Here is a 23,518-nt window from a genome sequence, read left to right on the forward strand (position 1 = left end):
AAGAGCTCGTCAGCACGGGCCTTTCACACTACGACGACCATCCAGAAACGTACAGAGCATGGAAGTCTTCCTTTTCCAACACAATCAGAGACTTAGATCTAACAGCAAGTGAGGAGCTGGACCTACTCTCAAAATGGCTTGGGAAGGAATCAGCCGAGCACGTCAAACGTCTAAGAGCAGTCAATCTAGCTAATCCAGTAGCTGCATTGAAATCAGTATGGAAAAGACTTGACGAATGTTACGGGGCTCCAGAAGTGATAGAGAGTGCTCTTTTTACAAAGCTTGACAACTTTCCCAAGATCACAAATAAGGACAATCACAAGTTGAGGGAGCTGGGAGATCTCTTAAACGAGCTACTTTCAGCTAAGGAGGATGGCTACTTGTCAGGCTTGGCGTACCTGGACACCGCACGTGGCATAAAACCCATTGTGGAGAAGTTGCCATATAACTTACAAGAGAAGTGGCTTGCTCAAGGATCAAATTACAAAGAAACTTATCAGGTCAGTTATCCACCATTCTCCTATTTCACCTCTTTCGTCTGTTATCAAGCTAAAACCAGAAACGATCCCAGTTTCACGCCTGCAGTAAACAACCTCCAGACAGAACGCACACTTTCTAAACGTACCAATCCCAGAACTGCAATCTCAGTGCACAAAACTAAGGTCACCAATGTCACAACTCTAAGCGAAACAGCATCAAAAGACGACATAACCAAACAGTGCCCTATCCATAATAAGCCACACCCCCTAAAAAAGTGCCGTGGCTTCAGATTAAAGACTCTGGAAGAAAGAAAGACTTACTTAAGGGAACAAGGCATCTGTTTTAGATGTTGCTCGTCCTCTTCTCATCTAGCTCGCGACTGCAAAGTCATGCTGAAATGTGATGAGTGCGACAGTGAAAGTCACATAACAGCTCTCCACCCTGGTCCACCCAAATGGGCAAGCAAACATTCAAATCCCTCACAAGATGATGGCGGGGAGCAAGGGACGCAGGATACTTCGGCTTCTACAGTTATCGGCCCTTTGTGCACAGAGGTCCATGGAAACAAAATCAAGTCAAAATCCTGCTCAAAAATCTGTCTCGTCAAAGTCTACCCCAAAGACCACCCTGAAAAAGCTGTAAAAATGTATGCAATGCTCGATGACCAGAGCAACAGATCTCTTGTCGGTCACAGTTTTTTGAGGCGTTTAAGATCAAAGTTAACGCATACCCCTACACGCTAAAAACCTGTGCAGGCCTCACTACAACATCTGGCAGGAGGGCAACGGGATTCCAGGTCGAAGCAGCTAATGGTGGTATTGGCCTTTCACTCCCAGAGCTAATTGAATGTGACGATTTACCAGACAATCGTGAGGAAATACCGACACCGGAGGCTGCTCTCCACTATCCTCATCTCAGGGATCTTGCTAAGAAAATCCCAGCTCTGGACGACGATGCCCAGATCATTCTTCTTTTAGGCCGTGACATTCTCCGCGCTCACAAGGTGAGACAACAGATTAAAGGCCCTGGTGATACACCCTTTGCTCAAAGACTAGACCTTGGATGGGTATTGGTTGGTGATGTGTGTTTGGGGAAGGTCCATAAGCCAACAGTTTGTAGCAGCAAAACAAACGTATTAGAAGATGGCAGACCCACTCTTTTCAAACCCTGCATGAACCGCATCCGTCTCAAACAAGCAATCAGCCCCAGTCGAGTGAATGGATCCATTCACATTTGCAGTAATGGTACTATGGACACCGACACTCTCGGCCTCACAGTCTTTGTGAGAACTCCAAACGATGACAAGCGTGCCTTCTCAATAGAAGACGAACAGTTCCTCAAAGTAATGGATGAACAGGTTTTTCAGGACAAGTCCAACAGTTGGGTCGCCCCTCTCCCCTTCAGGTCACCGAGACCTCCTCTGCCAAACAATCGAAACCAAGCCATGACACGTCTCTCTTCACTACAACGCACACTAGAGCGCAAGCCAAAGATGAAAGAGCAGTATGTTGCCTTCATGCAAAAGGTATTCGACAACAACCATGCGGAGCCAGCACCTCCACTGCCGGACGGAAAGGAGTGTTGGTATTTGCCATCGTTTGGAGTCTATCATCACAAAAAACCTGAGAAAATCAGAGTTGTGTTTGACTCTAGTGCAAAATGCAACGGCATCTCCCTGAATAGCATCCTGCTTACCGGACCAGACCTCAGCAACAGCCTCTTGGGTGTCCTCATTCGATTTAGGAGGGAAAGAGTAGCTGTGATGGCAGACATTGAACAAATGTTTCATTGTTTCATTGTGAGAGAAGACCACAGAGACTACCTACGTTTCCTTTGGTTTCGAGATAATGACCCCAGCAAGGGCATTGTCGAGTATAGGATGAGGGTCCATGTGTTCGGAAATAGCCCTTCTCCAGCCGTGGCCACGTACTGCCTCAGAAGAGCAGCAATAAGTGGAGAACAGGAGTACGGGTCAGACACCAGACACTTCGTGGAGCGTGAGTTTTACGTAGATGACGGACTTGTCTCGACACCCACTGAGCAAGAAGCTATTACTCTGTTACAAAAAACCCAGGCTTCCCTCTCAGAGTCTAACCTGCGACTCCACAAGATTGCATCTAACAGCATCAGAGTATTGCAAGCGTTTCCGACCGGAGACCGGACCATGCCAATGACATTAAAGAGCTATACTTAGGGGCAGAAACGGTCCCTGCACAGCGAAGTCTTGGTCTGAGCTGGGAAGTTAAAATGGATACCTTTACCTTTCAAGTATCCATCAGCGACAAGCCATTCACACGTCGAGGAGTCCTCTCCACCATAAACAGTCTCTTTGACCCTCTCGGGTTCGTTGCCCCTGTGACTATTCGAGGAAAATCTCTGTTACGAGAACTCACATTAGAGGGAACAGATTGGGACGCTCCACTTCCCCAAGACAAACATGAAGCGTGGAGAACATGGAGGGACTCGCTACAGGAACTTGAACACCTTCATATTCCTCGTGCTTACACCCCCACCTCTCCTTCCGGAGCTAAGCAAAGAGAAATCTGCATCTTCTCCGATGCTTCCACAAAAGCTATTGGTGCAGTAGCATATCTCAAAACCACAGATGAAGATGGTCGAGTTCACGTGGGTTTCATTTTAGGGAAAGCCAGACTTGCTCCCGTAAACGAACCCACCATACCCAGACTAGAGCTTTGTGCAGCGGTACTGGCTGTGGAAATGGCAGAACTCATTGTGCAAGAGATCGATCTCCCTCTGAACGCAGTCACACTTTATTGTGACAGCAAAGTGGTGCTGGGATATATACACAACCAGTCCAAACGTTTCTACGTGTATGTCCACAACAGGATTCAGAGGATTCGCCAGTCCACAGAGCCGAAACAGTGGCGGTACGTGCCCACCGAGGATAACCCTGCCGACCACGCTTCCAGATCTGTTCAAGCCTCGCTCCTCACTAAAACTAACTGGTTCACAGGCCCAGCCTTCTTGTACAAACCGCACACAGTAAGCGACCAGCACCAAGTATTTGAGCTTGTGGACCCGGACTCTGACGTTGACATCAGACCACACGTAACAAGTTGCATAACAAGCCACAACGATGAGTCACTCAATCCTAAAAGATTTGAAAGATTCTCCTCCTGGAAATCACTGCAAAGAGCAGTTGCAACCCTTATTCACGTGGCACAGTCCTTCAAGTCGACAAACAAGAACACCACTGGTTGTAGTGGATGGCACCAGTGTAAAAGACCTCACACAGTTGATGAGCTGTACAAGGCAACCACAGTGATCCAATGCACTGTGCAGAAGGCGTGCTTTCCTGAAGAACTTAAAGTACTGTCAAAGGGAGCGGAAGTAAACAAGAAAAGCCCATTGGCAAGATTGAATCCAGCTATCTCTCCAGAGGGATTGTTGAGAATAGGAGGCAGGTTCGAGCAAGCAGATCTGAATGAAAAGGAAAAACATCCAGTTATTTTGCCAGGCAAACACCATGTGTCTACACTCCTCATAAGACATTATCACGAGCAGGTTGAGCACCAAGGCCGCACATTTACTGAAGGTGCTGTAAGAGCTGCCGGCGTTTGGCTGATTGGTGGCAAAAGATGCATAAGCAGCATCTTGCACGGATGTGTCTCCTGCCGAAAACTCAGTGGGAGAAGAGAGAGCCAAAAAATGTCAGACCTCCCACAAGAGCGACTGAGCATCTCACCTCCTTTCACATACACTGGTGTAGATGTCTTCGGCCCCTGGTTCGTCACCGCCAGACGCACAAGAGGTGGTGAGACAAAGAACAAGCGCTGGGCGGTTCTCTTCACTTGCTTGAGCACATGTGCAGTCCACATAGAGGTTGTGGAATCCATGGACACTTCTTCCTTCATAAACTCCCTGAGAAGATTCTTTGCAATTCGTGGCCCCTCCAAACAGCTACACTCGGACTGTGGAACTAATTTCGTCGGAGCTTGCAAAGAGCTGCAGTTTTACAAAGTGCAAAAGGAGTTGGACGTTCAAAGATACACTAACAATCAGGGCTGCTCATGGCACTTCAACTCGCCTCACTCTTCCCATAAGGGTGGGGTGTGGGAACGTATGATTGGAATTGCAAGGAGGATTTTGGACTCAATGTTAACGCGCACTCCCTCTTCTAGATTGACTCACGAAGTCCTATGCACTCTTATGGGAGAAGTGATGTCAATCATCAACTCCAGACCTCTGGTCTCCGTTTCCTCTGACCCAGAAGTACCTCAGATACTCACCCCAGCCATGCTTCTCACCCGTAAGCAATGTGTGCCACCTCCACCTGGGGAGTTCACTGAGAAGGACATGTACAAGCAACAGTGGCGTCAAGTGCAACGACTGGCAGACCAGTTCTGGTGTCGCTGGAAACGTGAATACCTGCACACATTGCAAGTTCGACACAAGTGGCAAGAGTCCAGTCGCAACATCGAACAAGGAGACATCGTCCTGCTAAAAGACAGTCAAACCTGTCGTAACGACTGGCCTATGGGTCTTGTCACCAAAACCTTTCCTGGACGGGATGGAAAAGTCCGCAAGATCGAGATCAAGACAACTAAGGATGGGTACCTGAAGAAGTTTCTTCGGCCCGTCACAGAGATCGTTCTTCTTCTGACAACAAAGGACTAAATGTTTTGTGCATAATGTTTGTAGGTTTGTATGGTATCCTCACACATACCAGACGGGGAGTGTTCTGCCTTTTATTAGGTTCAGAGTAATAATTAGAACAAGTTGTATTCCACATTTTGCGGTCTTTTACTTTGAAGGTGTGGTAAAGACAGGATGTTGTGACAAGAAGTCAGCCATCTTGTAGTTTCTCTCAGCAAGCACTTGGACTTAAGTTCATCCGCTGACATCTGCCCTTTGTGTTCATGCTTTTGACATCATCATCTGTAAGTTGCTTCATTTTTACAAGAAGTACAATATTGAATCTTTATTTGTGTAAAGAAATTCATGAAAAATGGGTATTTGTTGATAATTAGATGTTTGAATGATCGTTGGTTAAGTGCCATACAGTGACTACTCCATGTGCAATTCTTGTGTATGTGAGCTAATTTTAGCCATATTGTGACTGTTCTAAGGACAGGTTTATTTTCTGTTTTACAGTTTTTTACTCTGTTTTGGAGACATTATTGGAGCAATAAATTGGAGCTATGGACGCTACATCCTGACTCTGCACATGTTTCCGAAAGGAGTTAGGCTTACTGCTGAATTGTGTTAGATACACACAAGGAGAGCAGGACAACAGGACCATTCATCACTCAGCTGGTGTCCACATGTCTGAATGAATGAACCTAGTTCAGTTTCTCTCCTCACTCTTTATCCAGGTCTCCTGCACTGATTTTTCAAATCCAGCAGATGTTGCTATGAATCCATTCACCAACACAGATTCAACACAGTTAGAGGAATGAGCCCCACACTCCATGAGGCCTCATCTACCATCACTATCCAGCAGCTCTCTGCTCTGACTGTCTCAGGATGAACTGACTCTTCACTAAGCTCCGTCCCTTTAGTTATGTCAAAGTTTTTGACTTCAGCTCAATTTTAAACACTAAATTTCCCTTTAACTGTTTATAGAAACATTATTGTGAGAAGAAAAATCTGTTTTAAACAGTGAACTGATTAAAACCAACTTTCTCCCCGTGTCTTGCTTTCCATTAATAAATGAGGCTTCATTCATTCAAAAAATATTTAGCACCACAACATAATGATTATATGATTACATTTAGTACAAAACATTATGAACTATATAGGAACTTAATTTTCAGGAGATAGAGTTGTACCTACACAAACATATGAACACATCATTCATAAAAACAAAAAATATAAAAGGACTGAAACTATTTTGAATCTATTTAAAACAAACATATTAAAAATAAAAAGTGTTGTCTCATATTAAAACAGCCGGCTAAAAGTTTTCTCCACCAGTTATTCACTGTGAAACTAGACTGTGCTGGAAGAAGAACCTGAACCGGCTCAGCAGCATCAAACAACACAAACTTTATCTAAAGGAAAATGAAACTAATCCAAGATTCTTCTTTTTGCTCAGTTGGCGACAAACAAAAACACAAAAGGCACAAATTAAACATTACAAAGTTAGAAATAAAAAAACCCAGTTCACCAAAAACAGTGATGACGCAGGCAGTGATATGTGTGTTTGTCATCGTCATAGTGTATCTGTCCGATTTCTAGTAACATGAACACACAGTGATGATCAGTGGTGTTTCTGGAATCACTGGCATCTTGCTGCAAACACAGACTCATGTTGAGGTTTAAAGTCACATTAAATAATAAGGTTCTTCTAAAAAGCGGCTCAGATCAGAGTTGTTGTTTCTCTAAGTCCCAAACGATCCAGCAGGTTCTGAGTGTGTCAAACACTGAGCTTCACCATCGTCTCAGGAAGTGAAGCTTCAGGCTACAGAAAGAGGAGAAAACCAGTGTTTGGACTTAAAGGGATTTAATATGATGTTGTTAAATAGATTAAAGCCACGTCTACTTTGGTCGTATCTGTGTTGTAATGTTTGAAGAAAAGCTCCCTGACACATCGACTCCCAGCCTTTATTGTCTCCACTGTTTGGTTTTGTGTGTTCTTGTGTTGCTCAGATTTCCAGTGACCAGGTGACTTGAGTCCATGTAAACACACTGACTGACAGACTGTGAAGCTCTCTGAGTTACAGTCAGGTTCAAAACAGGTCGGACTTTAGTTTCAGACCTGCTGTTGGTCACTTGCTCCATCAGCAGCAGAACTGTTGTTTCTCTATCTTCTTCATGACAAACATCACAAAGACGATAAGAACCAAAGCAGCAACCACCAAGTCGACTCTCAGCCCAACACGTCCTCGCCCGTTTCCGTCCTCATCTCCTCCGTTCACCATGTTTGTTGTTGTGTGACCTGCAGAGCAGAAAGCAGCTGTGAGGATCAGCTGTCACATCATCTACTGCACTTTGACCCCATCACTCATTCCAGCTGTTTTCTACAAAGTCTCATCAACACCAACATCTGATCTGTGATGTTTCATTCATCCTCATCATTGATTCATTCAATAAAAATCAGTCCAGGACACAGATTTAAAGGTACAATATGTCAAATCAGACAGCTTCTCATAATGTTTTGCTTCATCCAACTAAAAATCCAAAAACCTCCCAAATATCAAAGTTATTGTTGTAAAAAAGCAGCAAATTTTCCCATTGAAGAACCTGAAATCATCAATATTTGGTCATTTTGTTCATTATCGGTGGACAATTATCAGTGGACACAAGTCAGGTATTTATTCAGGGTGACTGTGGGTTAGATAGAATCTGGAAATAGACGGTATGTTTTGTCCATTTGAAAGATAAATCTGTAAAGAGAAAGTTAAAATTTGAAACTTGAAGTTGGAGAAAATAACAGAACCAAGCTGTAAATGAGTCGGTGAAAGTTATTTGAACTGTAATGTAACTTTAATCATGTGTATTGAAATGTCTTTGAATACATAATGATTTCTATTCAACCCACACAGAGCTGTCTCTGTCTCACTTTGGTTCACTCAGTCAGCTTCTCATATGTGTAACGCCAACTTTAAAGTAAGTCTATACGCCCACTAGTGCCTGTTGTAAATTCAACATCAGTACGTCACATTTCAGCTTCAGCTGTTAGCTTTACATTTACTATTCTGTCTTTCAAATGGAAACAACTCTGTTGTGAATATTGTTGAACATTGTCCTGTGTCATTCTGAGTGTACTACTCTGCATTGAACACTAGATGGAGACTGTCTCTACATGAAACACAGCAGAACCACTTTGTACAGTGACGTGATGTAAACACAGAGATTCTTTCTGGTTTTATGGAGGAAGACAGAGTCGACTGCGTGTGGTTTAAGTTTGTGTTTAGAAAGTGCTCCACCAGCTTCTCCTGCTACACAGAACTTCACAAACGTCCACTGTGCTTGTTTGAGCTGCAGCATTAACCAGAGGAACGTCCACACAGGCTTTCTGCTGTTATAGGACAGCCTCACGTTCACCAAGCAGCTTCACTGCTGTTCCAGAGACAAACACACTGAACTCCACAAACTCACCGGAGTCTTCAACCTTCAGGTTCACAGTGTTGATGAGTTCAGGGTCACCTCTCCTTGTCCCCCTCCAATTCCACATCCATATGTTCCAGCATGGCTGATGTTGACACTCTGCAGAATCAAAGACACTTCTCCATCCTTCATCTCTGGATCTCTCAGCTTCACTCGGCCACAATAAGACGGATGCTGCTAGTTTTCTTGTGAGTGGTCTCGGTGAAAGTAGACACAGTGATCAGGCTTCAGGTCTGGTCTGCTCCACACCACCAGTGAGGGGATCCACACACCAAAGACTGGCATCGTCTCCAGGCGTCTCTGTTAGCTCTTGTGGTCGTACATAAAAGACAAAAAGCAGAGTTACAGATTTTACAGAAATACTTTTTTCCCAGTTTATATCAATAAAACATGTTTCGATTCCCTCTGAAGAACACGTGAAATCTCTGGTTGTTAGAAATTGTTAGTCTGCTTCATTTTCTGCATTCGTTTGACCCAATGATTATTTTAGACTATTTGAAAAGTTCCTCTTTTTCTTTTGTATTATTTTTATTATTAATATTATTATTCTAACACATATCTGTTTGACTCTGACTCATTCTGAACTTGGACTGTTTCCTTTCTCGCCCTCTTTTACAGGGATTTTACCTTCACTGTCTTTGGTTTAAATAAACCTTTTACTTTATCTCACTCCTTACTTGGGTCCTACTAACACAGGCTACAGCCACAACCACAGCAACACCGTCATCCCATCATGGTCACAGGTAGCCTAGAACCCCTCTCAGCTGGCCTGAGCAGCATCTTCTGACCAACAATAAGAGCTGGTTAATGAGCTCTGTTTACTGATCCTGCTGTCTGAAGGTGAATACGTGCACTCGGTGGCCAGTGAGGGTCTATTGCAGAGGCAACAATACAGGTCAGCCTTTCTACAGATCAGACGTTTTGCAGGTGGAGCTCAGAAACCATAATTACCAAACTGTAGTTGTATGTTTCCACCAAGCAGCCAAATGATCTGTGTTGTTAACAGAACTCAGTGTAGAAAACATCTGAACAGCAGCTTCACTGCTAATCGTCGCTGTTGTTGGTTCAAATATCAAATAGTGGCTCAGACAAGACGTCACTAACTGATGTTAACTCCATGATTTAAACTGATGAGAGGCCAAAGTTCAAGTCCCACTCTGCAGGTTTGTGGGGAAACTGCCTTTAATCCTACACAGATGTCCGCCCACCCTGAGCCTGGTTCTGCTGACCGTTTCTTCAGTTAAAGGGAGTTGTTCCTCTCCACTGTCTCCTAGTGCTGCTCAGATGGGATTGTTGGGTTTTTCTATCATTCTCTATAGTTGATTGTTGTATTTTGTAAAGTGTCGTACACTGTAAAGTACCTTGACATGAGTTCTCCTGTGATTTGCTGCTATATGCAGTTCAGTTTAACTGAATTGAATTCTGTCTTCTTGTTAAAACATCATGACGGCCCCTTCTGACCAGCTGTGACATTTAATCCACAAACAGCTAGGGCTCATGGGAAATGGTGTTCTTAAAGGCAGCTCCAAACCTATGAAAACACCAATATGAGGTCATTTCTCAGTAACCTGCTGTACTTATCTAGTATCTATCCAGGAATAAATTGTTGACTTGGTTCCAGACTTGGTGGTAAGACTTTGGTTTGTGGACCAGGGAAGAAACTGTTTGTGTAAAAAGAAGTTTCTCTACAATCCCTCCAACACTTGGAGGATGCAGATGTGTCATATTGAACATTTGAATTTGCTGTAATAAAATTCAGCATCAGCTTCTTCCAGCTGTTTTTCTCTCCACATGTGTGAAGCAGCTGTTTTCCGAATCCCAACACAAATGTTCTCCCATCTGAACATCAATACTGATCAGTACATATTGATCCTGATGATCAGTGTGAATCTCAGTGTGATGTAGTGTTGTAGTGAGTCAGTGTGACCACTGGAGGGCAGTAAATCCTCAGATTATTTCTCCATCAGTCAGTTCAGAAACAACAATCTGACTATTGATCAGTATTGACAGCAGTTTCATCACATCTGTGTTCACATAGAGTCAGTATCACACTTATCTACTCAACAGCTGGATGGGGAAATTAGTCACATTAAAGCTGATCATTAATTAATAATGTTTTCATCAAACAGCAGCTATTTTTATTATTTATTTATGGCTTTAAGTCTTTGTCCATGAATAAAACATTAAATCCTATTTTGGCCACTCTATACAAAGGTTTATGCTCTACTTGTTTGTTTTTTACACGTCGTGATGGTAACTCTACATGTTTATTCTTTCACTCTTGTCAAACATTAGCTGCTGTCAGCACTAAATCTTTCACATCCTCCTCCTATAATCTCTGGTTCCTGTTTAAAGATTAGTTTCAGTTCCTCTGATGGTCATGCTGCAGTGAATTATCTTCATGTAAAGTTAACGTCAGTAACATTAGTCTGTGTTTTCCTCTTTCTGATGCTGTTCACACTAACTACTGTTAGTTTGTTTCACTAGAAACAGCAGAAATCTGCTGCTCACTTGTTAAAGTAATTCCACAAATTAACATTACTCTCAGCAGTAGGAAGTTCAGGTCGTGTGACCAACCAGTGACCACTTAACCAATCATGTGACTGGACGCTGAAAGAGGAAGAAACTTCCCAACTCATCACGAGAAAAGAAACCTGATCACTTCTGGACCATGATCGTATGAACACTGAACGATATCTGAGGAGGAAGAAGCAGAACAGTGAGACAGAATTTACTAAATCAATCATCTTTCATTTTTCTGAATTCTTCATATTGGGTCTGAACACACTGGTAAGTCTGATCTAATTCTGAACTAATGTCTACACAGAAATAATGTCTGTAACTTCTCTCACTGTTTGAAGCAATAGAATCAAGTAGAAGTAGAGTTGAAGGTGAACTAACTTCAGTCTAACTTAGAGTGCAGTACTTGTACTTTGAACAGTAGTGAGTATTTCCACAGTGAGACATCAATAGTTTTCATTCAGTTGTGCGACTGTTGTTAGAAACTCTGACGTCAGTGAGATGATTGACTGTTGTCATGTAGTTCACTTTGATCTGAACCAAGAGAGAGATTGTGTCTGATCAAATCAGTGGATCTCAGTCCTTCTGTGAGTCAGTGAGTGTAAATGTTGGTCCATCATCCTGTGTGTGCTGGGCTGCAGCTTCATGCCTCCATCTAGTGGACTGATAGTAGAAGTAGAGCAGCTGATGGCAGCTTCCTCTGCCTCCCACTGCTGTCTGACTGCATTCAAGTGACACTGATATGAAAGAGGAAAGAAGAGCCAATCAGTGGAGGAGCAGCTGATCTTTGTCCAGGAGAAATGATGGAAAGGAGGATTTCAGTTTTCACTGCACATCAATGATTTGTGTTTCCTCTCCACATGAAGGTAGAAAGTGTGTGTGAGCTGATGTGGATGTGGATTCAGCAGCATGGATCAGTGTGAGGACAGAGAGGAGGGAGTCCCTCCCTCTAAAACCACTCTGTGTGGGGACCATGAGAGCCAGACCAAAGCTCAGAGGTGAGATGAGGATCTCTAACTGTCCATGACTCTTCTCCATGTCAGAGCTCAGCACTCTAATCACTGCTCCATCATTATTACCACTCACTGTCACATCTGTCACTCAGCTCCTCAGTAAGATTTTAGAAGAACTAATGATGAACTATGAACTGTCTTAGTGAACAAAGAGTCCAACCACTGATCAGTCAACTCATCCACTAAGATCAAGCAGCATCTTTCATCAGATTCCATGTTGATGAACAGGAGAACGTTCCTCATCCACTGTCTTCTTACTGATTCTCTATCTGCTTCCAACATTTCAGCTGCTGACAGTCTGCTCACAGTTCATCTGTTTTCAGCTTCAAACTACTTTTCATTTGTCACTTGTTGGTTTGTATCAGGATGAAGCAGCAGAGACCAGACTCTCCTGAACCCGACTGGGTCTCCATGAAGAGTGACCGGTCTATGGAGAAACCTATTACCTTTAATGTTAAACAACCTGATGATAGAAGGTAAGAGTTTCAAACTGAACTTTATTTTCTGATTCTCCTGAAAACAGGAATCAAGTCTTGGTCCAGATCTTCATGGTCTGTTTAGTGTGTCTTCAAACAGCAGTCAGGTGTCCATGGGACCACTGAACCAGGTTTTAATATGTGGGATCATTCCTACTGTTCATACAGGACACAGAGAGATCTCTTCTTAAAGACGTTTCAGTGGAAGTGATGGAGCCAAAATCCACAGTCTGTTCCAAATGGATTCTAATGTGTAGCTAAGGTTCATATGAGGCTTCAACAGTCGGACTTTCTTAAATCCAGTGGAGATCTTCCACAGTTCAAGTCTTTCAGTGTCCAGTTCCCTCTCTGTGTTCCTCTGTGTCAGAGCAAATGTCAACATAAGACAGTGGTGAAGAAAAACTGAAATCTGACATTGATTTGTCAGAAAAGAACTGAAGTGTCCATGTTCAGGAGTTTCAAACATCTAGAACAGGGTTGTCAAACTTATTTGCACAGTGGGCGAAAATCCAAAACACACTTTAGGTCGCGGGCTGAAGAGGATAAACATTTATTGAACACACTAAAACTTTTAAAACTTAACTTTTTTTAACATAAACCTTAAATAACTTATATTTTGCTCTCTATAAAAATATATCCTGTCTAAATTCGAGCCTCATGTGGACGGAGCTGGGACATTTCTGCGGGAATGGAGTGAATTAACTGTGCGGGTCCTGCAGTGTCCTACTTTACCTTCAGTCATTACACTGCAGCTCAATCAGCTCCATCTGAATCTGCACAGGTGCAGTTTCCACATCGACGGTAAATGGGTTGAGAAGCAACTCAAAATTATTTTCTTGTTCGTCAAAGTCACCAAAGCTCCGTGAGAACTCAGTTTTTCAGTAAAGTGCGTATTTGTGATATGGTTCAACATTACTTGGCATCCTGAGGACCAGCTTCATAATAACTTGCAGCATCATAAACTAGACTTGATTAACGCGGAATGTGTTCGACAGCTGAAGCGCTGCATTATGGGATCTGTAGTTTATTGTGTTATCACTGCTTCATATCGCCATTAATAACAATAATATAGAAATGATCTTGTGGGCCGGATATAGTTACATGCCAGGCCGGATGTGGCCCGCGGGCCGTGAGTTTGACACATATGATCTAAAAAAACATTAGTTCAGTTCTCTGATCCAGAATGGGTCTTATTTTTGGACCCGCTGTCTTTTGTCTTGTCTATCTGCTGGAGTTCTGGGTGTAGAAGTCCATTCAGAGGAAAAGGTTCAGATTAACTGTTGTTCTTCTCTTGAACTCCTCTTTAATCCAAAGTCAAAAGTGATAAAAACGTCATGTACTTTGCTGCTGTATTCATGATTCTCCAATTTATTAGGTTCACCCAGCTCTAAAAAAGTGATAAAGTCAGATTGACCAAAATTCAATGTTGGGAAAAGAAAAACAGGTGAAAACTTTCAAGGAGGTGAAGACTTTTTATAGTTACTGTAGATTCTCCCTCTGGAAGGTGACAGTGTTCAGTTTTATTCAGACTGTTTCAGAGAGGTGCTGATTCAACTATGACTCATGAAGAAGGAAGTAGGATGTAGATTGTGCTGCTGTTGTATTGAATTTTGTTTTAATATAATTTAGTAAAGTCTGTCCTCTAAAATGACCTTAGAGTTGAAACAGAACCTGTTTAAACTTATTTTAAAAAGTCATCATAGCCTCAATGATGTTGATTTGAGTGTGTTAGAAAAAAATGAGCAAATGAACTTGGATTGAGTTCATGTTAGTAATTATCTTACAACCTGTAAGAAACCAGAAAGCTAATCTGATGGATTAACTCTGCTCCAGATGTTAAGACCAACTTAATGCAACAGTAGTGCATTGCAGTAGTCAAGACGAGATAAGATCAACGCCTGTACAATGAGTTGGGTTGTGTACTCCGTCAGATAGGGTCTGATCTTTCTGATACTGTGGAGGGCATATCTACACGACCTAGCGACTGTGGGGATGTGTTCCGTGAAGGTCAGCTGGTCATCAATGATGAGCCCCAGATTTCTGGCAATCTTAGCAGGGACAGTCACCTCAGATCCAATGTTGATGCTGATGTTGTGTTGAGTTGAAGGTGTCGACTCGCCCAGAGACAGGACTGGAGCAGTTGAGGTGGTGGCAGCAGGGACTGGAGATGTTGCCGCAACATGCACTGAATCAGAAACTGAAGCGGTGACAGGAACTGGAGCAGGAGCAGTTGCGAAGGCTGGAAGTGGAGCTGAGACAGGAACTGGAGCTGTGGTGACCGGAACTGGAGCAGGAGCTGAAGTTGGAGCCAAGGTGGTCGTGGTGACCGGAACTGGAGCGGCCGTGACGGCTGGAGCCGGAGCGATCTCAAAGACCGGAAACAGAACGGGAACTGGAGCCGGAACTGGATCATGTGATGATCATGTTTTTTGATTTCTCCAGTGCATTCAACACCATCCAGCCTTCACTGCTGGGAGAGAAATTAAAAAACATTCAGGTTAACATTCCCCTGATTTCCTGGATCATGGACTACCTCACTAACCGCACACAGTACGTCTGCCTGCAGAACTGTGTGTCTGACACTGTGGTCTGTAGCACAGAGCTGGATGTACTTGGTGAGGAGACTCAGGAACCAGACTCAACAGGGAACCCATCCTCATATGGGTGATTACATGCTGTGTAGGCAGGCAGTCCAATATAATAGTTAATGTCTTTAAGTTAATGTGGAGTCCAGTTAGTTAATTACAGGCAGACTTGTTCCAGTCCTGGACTATCGAGTGTCGAGTCGAGACCTCCGAGAAAAAGCTTCCGACGTCCGCCGAGGCTAAAACCGACTTCATGGTAGCGTGTGACCAATCCAGTCTCCAAACGCATCCCAAAGGGCAAACGGTGGATCCAGGTGACAAGATCTCCAGCCAGAAGTTGGGCATCAGGACGAGTCAGACAGGTCCAGAGGGCAGAGGGTGGAACGACGTGTAGCTCGACAGAGAGACAGGAAGAGGGAAAAGAGAGAGGGAGAGAAAGAGAAGAGGAGAGATTGCAGTTAGTTGTATTGTATATCCTCTATGCTGTGGTCTGCTGGGGCGGCAACATGAAGGTGTCAGACACTAACAGGCTGAACAAACTGATCAGGAGGGCTGGCTCTGTTCTGGGGGTGGAGCTGGACCCTCTACATGTTGTTGCTGAAAGGAGGATGCTGTCCAAACTCCTCTCAATCCTGGACAATCCCTCCCACCCACTGCACAGTGTGTTGGTTGGACAGAGGAGCACATTCAGCCAAAGACTTATTAACCTTATAAGGCCAATGGTATCATATTTGATACACAAAATTTTTCAAAATAAAAACTTCTGATGTATCAAACATAAAACATAAAAAGCATTAAACATTAAAAATTGTACATTTTGAAACAACGTCTTAAAATGTTTTTTCAACAAAGTGTGCAATACACACTCCATTTAAAACATAGGATGTTGTAACTGCTATTTATTGGACTGGGCTTTAAAATTTAAATATTAAATGCTCCACAGAGAACCACAGGAGATCCTTTCTACCTGTGGCAATCAATCTGTACAATTCCTCCCCCCTCTATAAGGGGTGGGGGAAGTGACAATTTCTGTAATATAATTTCTGTTATGTCATTTCTCCTATACTATACTTTAATTATTGACACACATATTCTGTATATATATTGAGTTTTTCTGTATTGATGTTATTGTGTATTTATGTTGGTGTTGGATCTTTCCTGGTTGTGGTTCTCTTTCTTTCTGTCAGTGTTGAGAACACCTGAAATGAGGCAAAACAATTTCCCTTCGGGATTAATAATGCTTTTTGAATCTTGAAAACTGACCTCTGATGTCACCTACTGAGTGTAGAAAAAGTTTCCATATTTACTGAGATTAATGGAGTAAAGTCATTTTTAAAAAGATGAGCAGGTTATGCATTAGTGTTGTTTATGTTGTTTGATATTTTTATCTTACCTACCCTGTGATGTTGTTGTGATTGATGATAATTTCGAGACAGAGAACATTAAAAGACAGAAAAGAAGAACAGTGTTGAAACAAATTTCAGATAAAATTATATAAAAAGTTTGCAGACTTAGACTCAAAGGAATATTCAATAACTGTCAATCACCTGATTATCAACAGGTCTCAAATGACGTGTTAAAATCTGGAAGAGAGATCTGGAGACACACCTAATTATAACACAACACCTGACAACACTGAACAAACCTCACTGTCACTAGTTTGGCTGCAAATATGGTTGAAATTTTAATCAAAATTAATATTTTTTCCTCAGAGTTCAGCAGCAGAACTCAGAGGTTCACAGGGATCAGTCTGCCCAGAAGCATCAACCAGACCTGGACTCTGTATTTATGGTCTGTACATGTACAATCACACTATGAACAAGATAAAACCATGATAGAATACTAACCAACCATTCAGGTCCTAACAGAGTCCATGCTGCTCTGTTCAGACCAGCAGGTCTTCAGACTGACACATGAATCACATGTTGTCTTCTACCAGTTAAAATGAAATGTTCACTTCTCATTCTGTTCCAGCTGCTGGAGGAGAACATTGTCACTTTTGTGAAGAACGAGCTGAAGAAGATCCAGAAGGTTGTGAGTCCAGATTACCCACAATGCTTAGAGAGTCAGAGGGAGGATGAGGAGGTGTTGGATGGTGAGGATGAAGAGCTGAGGAGGAGCAGCAAAGAGGCATTTCTGAAGATCACACTGAACTTCCTGAGGAGAATGAAGCAGGAGGAGCTGGCTGACTGTCTGCAGAGCAGTAAGAGGATTTCTCTAAACATTTAACATCATGGACAAATGAGACGTTTACTGAGAGCTGAAGATGTGGAGTGTTAATATGTTGAAATGTGAATCATTTAGGGTCATGAAACTGTCAAACTGTGTTTTCATTAGAAATGATATTGATCATGTTTTTGTGGTTTATTCAGGAACTGATGCTGCAGTTTGTCAGCGTGAACTTAAATCTAATCTGAAGAAGAAGTTCCAGTGTGTGTTTGAGGGGATTGCTAAAGCAGGAAACCCAACCCTTCTGAACCAGATCTACACAGAACTCTACATCACAGAGGGAGGGACTGGAGAGGTCAATGATGAACATGAGGTCAGACAGATTGAAACAGCATCCAGGAAACCAGACAGACCAGAAACAACCATCAGACAAGAAGACATCTTTAAAGGCTCACCTGGAAGAGAGGAACCAATCAGAACAGTGATGACAAAGGGAGTGGCTGGCATTGGGAAAACAGTCTTAACACAGAAGTTCACTCTGGACTGGGCTGAAGACAAAGCCAACCAGGACATACAGTTCACATTTCCATTGACCTTCAGAGAGCTGAATGTGCTGAAAGAGAAAAAGTTCAGCTTGGTGGAACTTGTTCATCACTTCTATACTGAAACCAAAGAAGCAGGAATCTGCAGGTTTGAAGAGTTCCAGGTTGTGTTCATCTTGGACGGTCTGGATGAGTGTCGACTTCCTCTGGACTTCCACAACAATCAGATCCTGACTGATGTGACAGAGTCCACCTCAGTGGATGTGCTGCTGACAAACCTGATCAGGGGGAACCTGCTTCCCTCTGCTCGCCTCTGGATAACCACACGACCTGCAGCAGCCAATCAGATCCATCCTGATTGTGTTGACATGGTGACAGAGGTCAGAGGGTTCACTGACCCACAGAAGGAGGAGTACTTCAGGAAGAGGTTCAGAGATGAGGAGCAGGCCAGAAGAATCATCTCCCACATCCAGACATCACGAAGCCTCCACATCATGTGTCACATCCCAGTCTTCTGCTGGATCACTGCTACAGTTCTGGAGGATGTGTTGAAAACCAGAGAGGTAGGAGAGCTGCCCAAGACCCTGACTGAGATGTACATCCACTTCCTGGTGTTTCAGTCCAAAGTGAAGTGCATCAAGTTTGATGGAGGAGCTGAGACAGATCCACACTGGAGTCCAGAGAGCAGGAAGATGATTGAGTCTCTGGGAAAACTGGCTTTTGAGCAGCTGCAAAAAGGAAACCTGATCTTCTATGAATCAGACCTGACAGAGTGTGGCATCGATATCAGAGCAGCCTCAGTGTACTCAGGAGTGTTCACACAGATCTTTAAAGAGGAGAGAGGACTGTACCAGGACAAGGTGTTCTGCTTCGTCCATCTGAGTGTTCAAGAGTTTCTGGCTGCTCTTCATGTACATCTGACCTTCATCAACTCCGGAGTCAATCTGCTGTCTGAACAACAGTCAACTTCTCTGGGGTCCAAACTGTTTAGACCTGAACTAAAACGTCTCCACCAGAGTGCTGTGGACAAGGCCGTACAGAGTCCAAATGGAGACTTGGACTTGTTTCTTCGCTTTCTCCTCGGTCTTTCACTGCAGACAAATCAGACTCTAATACGGGGTCTGCAGACAAAGACAGGAAGTAGATCACTGAGCAATCAGGAAACAGTCCAGTACATCAAGAAGAAGATCAAAGAGACTCCCTCAGCAGAGAAAAGCATCAACCTGTTCCACTGTCTGAATGAACTGAATGATCGTTCTCTAGTGGAGGAGATCCAACAGTACCTGTACTCAGGAAGTCAGTCCACAGATGAACTCTCTCCTGCTCAGTGGTCAGCTCTGCTCTTCATGTTGGTGTCATCAGGAAAAGATCTGGACGTGTTTGATCCCTTTAAATACTCTTCAAACTTTTCAGAGAAGGATCTTCTGTTTGTGCTGGGAGTCGTCAAAATCTCCAAAAAAGTTGTGTAAGTGTAAAGATAATGGAATTTATTTATCATCTAATCGAAAGCTACTGTATTTCAACAGCAGAACAGAACTTGTTACTTGTTTTCTTGTATTACAACTTAACACGTCATCTTATACATCACTGTTTTTTAGACTGAGTGGCTGTAACCTCTCAGAGAGAAGCTGTGAAGCTCTGTCATCAGTTCTCAGCTCCCAGTCCTCTAGTCTGAGAGAACTGGACTTGAGTAACAACAACCTGCAAAATTCAGGAGTAAAGCTTCTGTCTGCTGGACTGGAGAATCCACACTGTAAACTTGAAACTCTCAGGTAAGGATTTATTAATTTAAGTACATTTTTATGCAGCAGTTTTTTCTAGAACTAGATGTTTTCTCCATGTGGATTTTTCATTGTCTTATTCGTGTAAATGCAAAAATACTTCACTGTTTAGAATTTTTGATTTTCTGCAAATTGGTTTTTAGAAAAAAATAACAGCACCAAGTTTCCTGTGTGTTGTCTCGTGTGTCTGCAGACTGTCAGGCTGTCTGATCACAGAGGAAGGCTGTGCTTCTCTGGCCTCAGCTTTGAGCTCCAACCCCTCTCATCTGAGAGAGCTGGACCTGAGCTACAATCATCCAGGAGACTCAGGAGTGAAGCTGCTGTCTGCTGGACGGGAGGATCCACACTGGAGACTGGACACTCTCAGGTATGTAGAGGCCTGCTGCAGCCACAGCCAATGTCTGATGGAGGAGGAAGTAGGGATGTTAATGATTAATGACTCTGTTTGTGTAGATGAATATAACAAATGCACCTATTTGACATGAAAGGAAGAAAAATGTGTCAGCATCAGTTTGCGTCTCACTGTGGAGTCGTGTTGATGAACACTGCAGCAGAAACTAGTTTGTGCTGGAAACATTACCTCTCAGCTGATGACAAATCTTCAATGAAGCACTTTACATTCAGCAAAGAAAAGAGGGGAGCTCCTGTAATTCTGACTTCAGTGTCTCATTCTGACTTTGTGAACAAATCTCCTCATGATGAAATCAGGTGTTACATTAGATTCTGTGAACTGAGCAGGAAATTCAGCTTTACTGCCACTACCAGTGTTGATAGATCTCAGGAGAGAAACCAGCAACCAGGTCTATGAGAACAAGTCTAAAAGAAGCGACTGAGCTCTAAAAGCCAAGAGAACAAGCTCAACACAAGCAGCCTTATCCACCTTATACGTAGAGTTTTTATCTACAGAATGACAATGAATGAATATCAGAGGATTGAATCAGGTCACAGCATCATGTCTCTGTCTCCTCAAATAGTGATGATTGAAGCATCTTCACCTTCCTGAGATCCTGATCTTGTCATGATGAGATCTTGTGTCATATATAGGAGACAGTAAATCAGAACTAGAACATGTTCATTTCATCATTACAATCTGTCAAAGAGGAAAAACTCCTTGTTGTTCCCAGTTGAAGAATTAGTTTGTGATTGAATGTTTTTCTCCTCAAACTCCTGTTTTCACTTTCTGTCTCTGGCTGCTCCAACAAATCTGACACCAAATCAGATGAAGCCGCAAAGTCTGTGTGTAATGATTAATATCCAGTAGCTGGAGGTGAACTAGACTTTCTCTGAACACAGGACAACGTGTGAAGCTCAGCTGAGATCAGTCCACAGTCATTAGAGAGAGGAAAACACACACAGAGTCCATGTATGTGGAGTTGAGCCTCTTGGACTTTGCTCTCCAGTTTTCTGCTTCCTGTGGTGTCACATTAGTTTGTCTGGTGACAGAGTGAGACTGAAAGCAGGTGTCTGACACCAAAACTGCTGTGAACTAGAGAATTGAAATCTTTCCTCCATGTCACCTCCCTGCTCCGTAGAATTCCAAGATAAGGACTCCAATTCCTTAGTTGTTTGCTGAATGTCCATCCCTACATACAAGCCTCCATTAGAACAGAACCAGAACACACTGTGTGTATGAGAGCCATGTAATGTCCATGTGTGCATGCTGAAAGAGAATGTGCTGCTCTGACCCCCCTCCTCCTTTCAGGGTGGAGCCTGGTGGAGTCCGATGGTTGAGACCAGGTCTGAGGAAGTGTAAGTGTGTTTTTAATGAGACTGATGAAAACAAAGCAGCAACATTCAACCATCTTCAAACTGTCACATCACTCATTCAAATCCCTGATGTCATGAGTCCTCATCAAACTGATGATAGATTAATAACTGCAGCTGGATTGTGTCTTGTTCTCTCCATCAGATTTCTGTCAACTCACCATCGACACAAACACAGTGAACAGAGAACTACGACTGTCTGACAACAACAGGAAGGTGACACGTGTGAGGAAGGATCAGTCATATCCTGATCATCCAGACAGATTTGACCAGTGTCCTCAGCTGCTGTGTAGTAATGGTCTGACTGGTCGCTGTTACTGGGAGGTCGAGTGGAGCAAAGAAGTTCATATATCAGTGAGTTACAGAGGAATCAGAAGGAGAGGAGACAGGAAAGACTGTTTGTTTGGTTGGAACGATCAGTCCTGGAGTGTGATCTGCTCTGGAGATACATACTTTGTTTATCACAATAACAGATTAACATCCATCTCCTCCTCCTCTGTCTCTCACAGAGTATCAGTGTATGTGGACTGTCCTGCTGGGACCCTGTCCTTCTACAGAGTCTCCTCTGACAAACTGATCCACCTCCACACCTTCAACACCACATTCACTGAACCTCTTTATCCTGGGTTTGGGTTCTTGCTTCCTGATTCCTCAGTGTCTCTGTGTTCAGTGCAGGACTGAGAGTGTCGTCCTGTCAGAGAAACGTTGTCTCTGTTGAACAGATAGTTCAGTCTCTACATGTCTGTCTCTTTCACTCACACACACGTTTTCAGATTCATGGATTCAATCAGTTTCTTCTTGAACCAGTTCTAAATGATTCCTTGTAAACTTGTTCCTCGTCCAGTCCTTTAAAGATGAAGCTCCGATTATTCCAGGATCCAGATGTTGAGGACTTGTTCTGAAGTCTTGTTCTGTCTTTTCTCTCTTCCTCTTTTTGATCCACTGACACTATTAGACAATGGAGTACTTGTACTTTCCTCCAGTTAAGTATTTTAGAAGTATTAACTTTGTGTACGTACCACCTCTGTCCACAACACTGTACAGTGTGGAGACAAGAAGCTGTTCATCAAGTGTGTAGGACATGTTTTGTCCAGTTTAGGTCATTTTAAGTTGAACTAACTAAAGTTGCAGCTGCAGTTTAAACTCCATACTACAGTTTGGACTACAGTCAGACAGATTCTATGAGCATCAGGTGGTTTTAGGTGATTTGACATGAATTCCTGTCCTTCTGATCATAAATGTGTCCATCAGCAGCTTCACAGGCCTGAATGTGAACTACAACCTACAGACATGATCCAATAGATGTGTCTTTCAGGTCAGGTCGAACATGAGCAGATGATGCATAAACACATCCACCCTGACAGTCACATCAACAGCACGGACGGCTGAAGATACCTTTGAAACTCCACCCAGTCCATTTGGTGTTTTTATACCAAAAATACTGAAATAAAGAAAACAGTCAATATTCTCCAATCTGCATTATGTTGATCTAGTGGTTCTTATTGGGATGGACTGTACATGTATTATTCCAACACTAGGCCACAGAAATACTGCTCTAAGACTGTTTCTGACATCATGTGCTACTTTATTAATCCTCTCCCATGTAAACAGAGTGCTGACATCACAGAAACACTGGTCCTGGTTTCAAACAGAGGGAATAATGACTGTGACTCCATTAGTGACAGTCCAGTATGTTACAGCAGCAGATGACCATGTCAGTGATGCTCTCATGTTAGCACCAAACAGTTCAGCTCCATCCCTGTTATTTCTTCTATGCACCTTCCTTGAAGCAAACAGTCGCCTACAAAGTGAGACTGGATGTTGTTGGAGCTCTGCTTCAGCGTTACAGAGACTGACTTTAAATTCCACAGTACAGTTCCACATGAACAAGAAACCAGAACAATACTTCCACGTGTTATTGTGGGTTAAGAGTGTTTTGTGGATCAACAGTGGTTTTAACTTTCCTCTGTTTCACTGTCACATGTCCTCTCTGCATTGAAGTCAATGCTTCAGTTCAGGCTTTCACTCCCGACAGTGTGAGAGTGGACTGGGCAGGCGTAGTGTCGTCGTTGTTTGGTGAACAACTGGATAAGAAGTATTTAGTGGACTTTTACT

The 23,518-nt window shown here is 43.0% G+C and overlaps 2 protein-coding genes across 2 annotated transcripts in view; both read left to right on the forward strand.

The window, feature by feature from the left end:
- The window catches only part of LOC113155808 (NACHT, LRR and PYD domains-containing protein 12-like), a gene marked incomplete at its 3' end in the record, with an annotated part of 144,181 nt that overhangs the window by 35,338 nt on the left and 85,325 nt on the right, over positions 1 to 23,518 (forward strand).
- LOC113168151 lies at positions 1,174 to 5,730 on the forward strand. The gene is made up of 2 exons (XM_026369155.2): positions 1,174 to 5,381; positions 5,596 to 5,730. The coding sequence occupies exon 1, from the start codon at positions 2,728 to 2,730 to the stop codon at positions 5,116 to 5,118; it is 2,391 nt and encodes a 796-aa protein (XP_026224940.1). The 5' UTR covers positions 1,174 to 2,727; the 3' UTR covers positions 5,119 to 5,381; positions 5,596 to 5,730.

This window comes from Anabas testudineus, chromosome 18 (genome assembly GCF_900324465.2).
Source record: "Anabas testudineus chromosome 18, fAnaTes1.2, whole genome shotgun sequence".
Taxonomy (NCBI): Eukaryota; Metazoa; Chordata; class Actinopteri; order Anabantiformes; family Anabantidae; genus Anabas; species Anabas testudineus.

Excerpts from the sequence above, each read along its gene's own strand:
- LOC113168151 (XM_026369155.2), top strand. The coding sequence starts at position 2,728 with ATGGATACCTTTACCTTTCAAGTATCCATCAGCGACAAGCCATTCACA.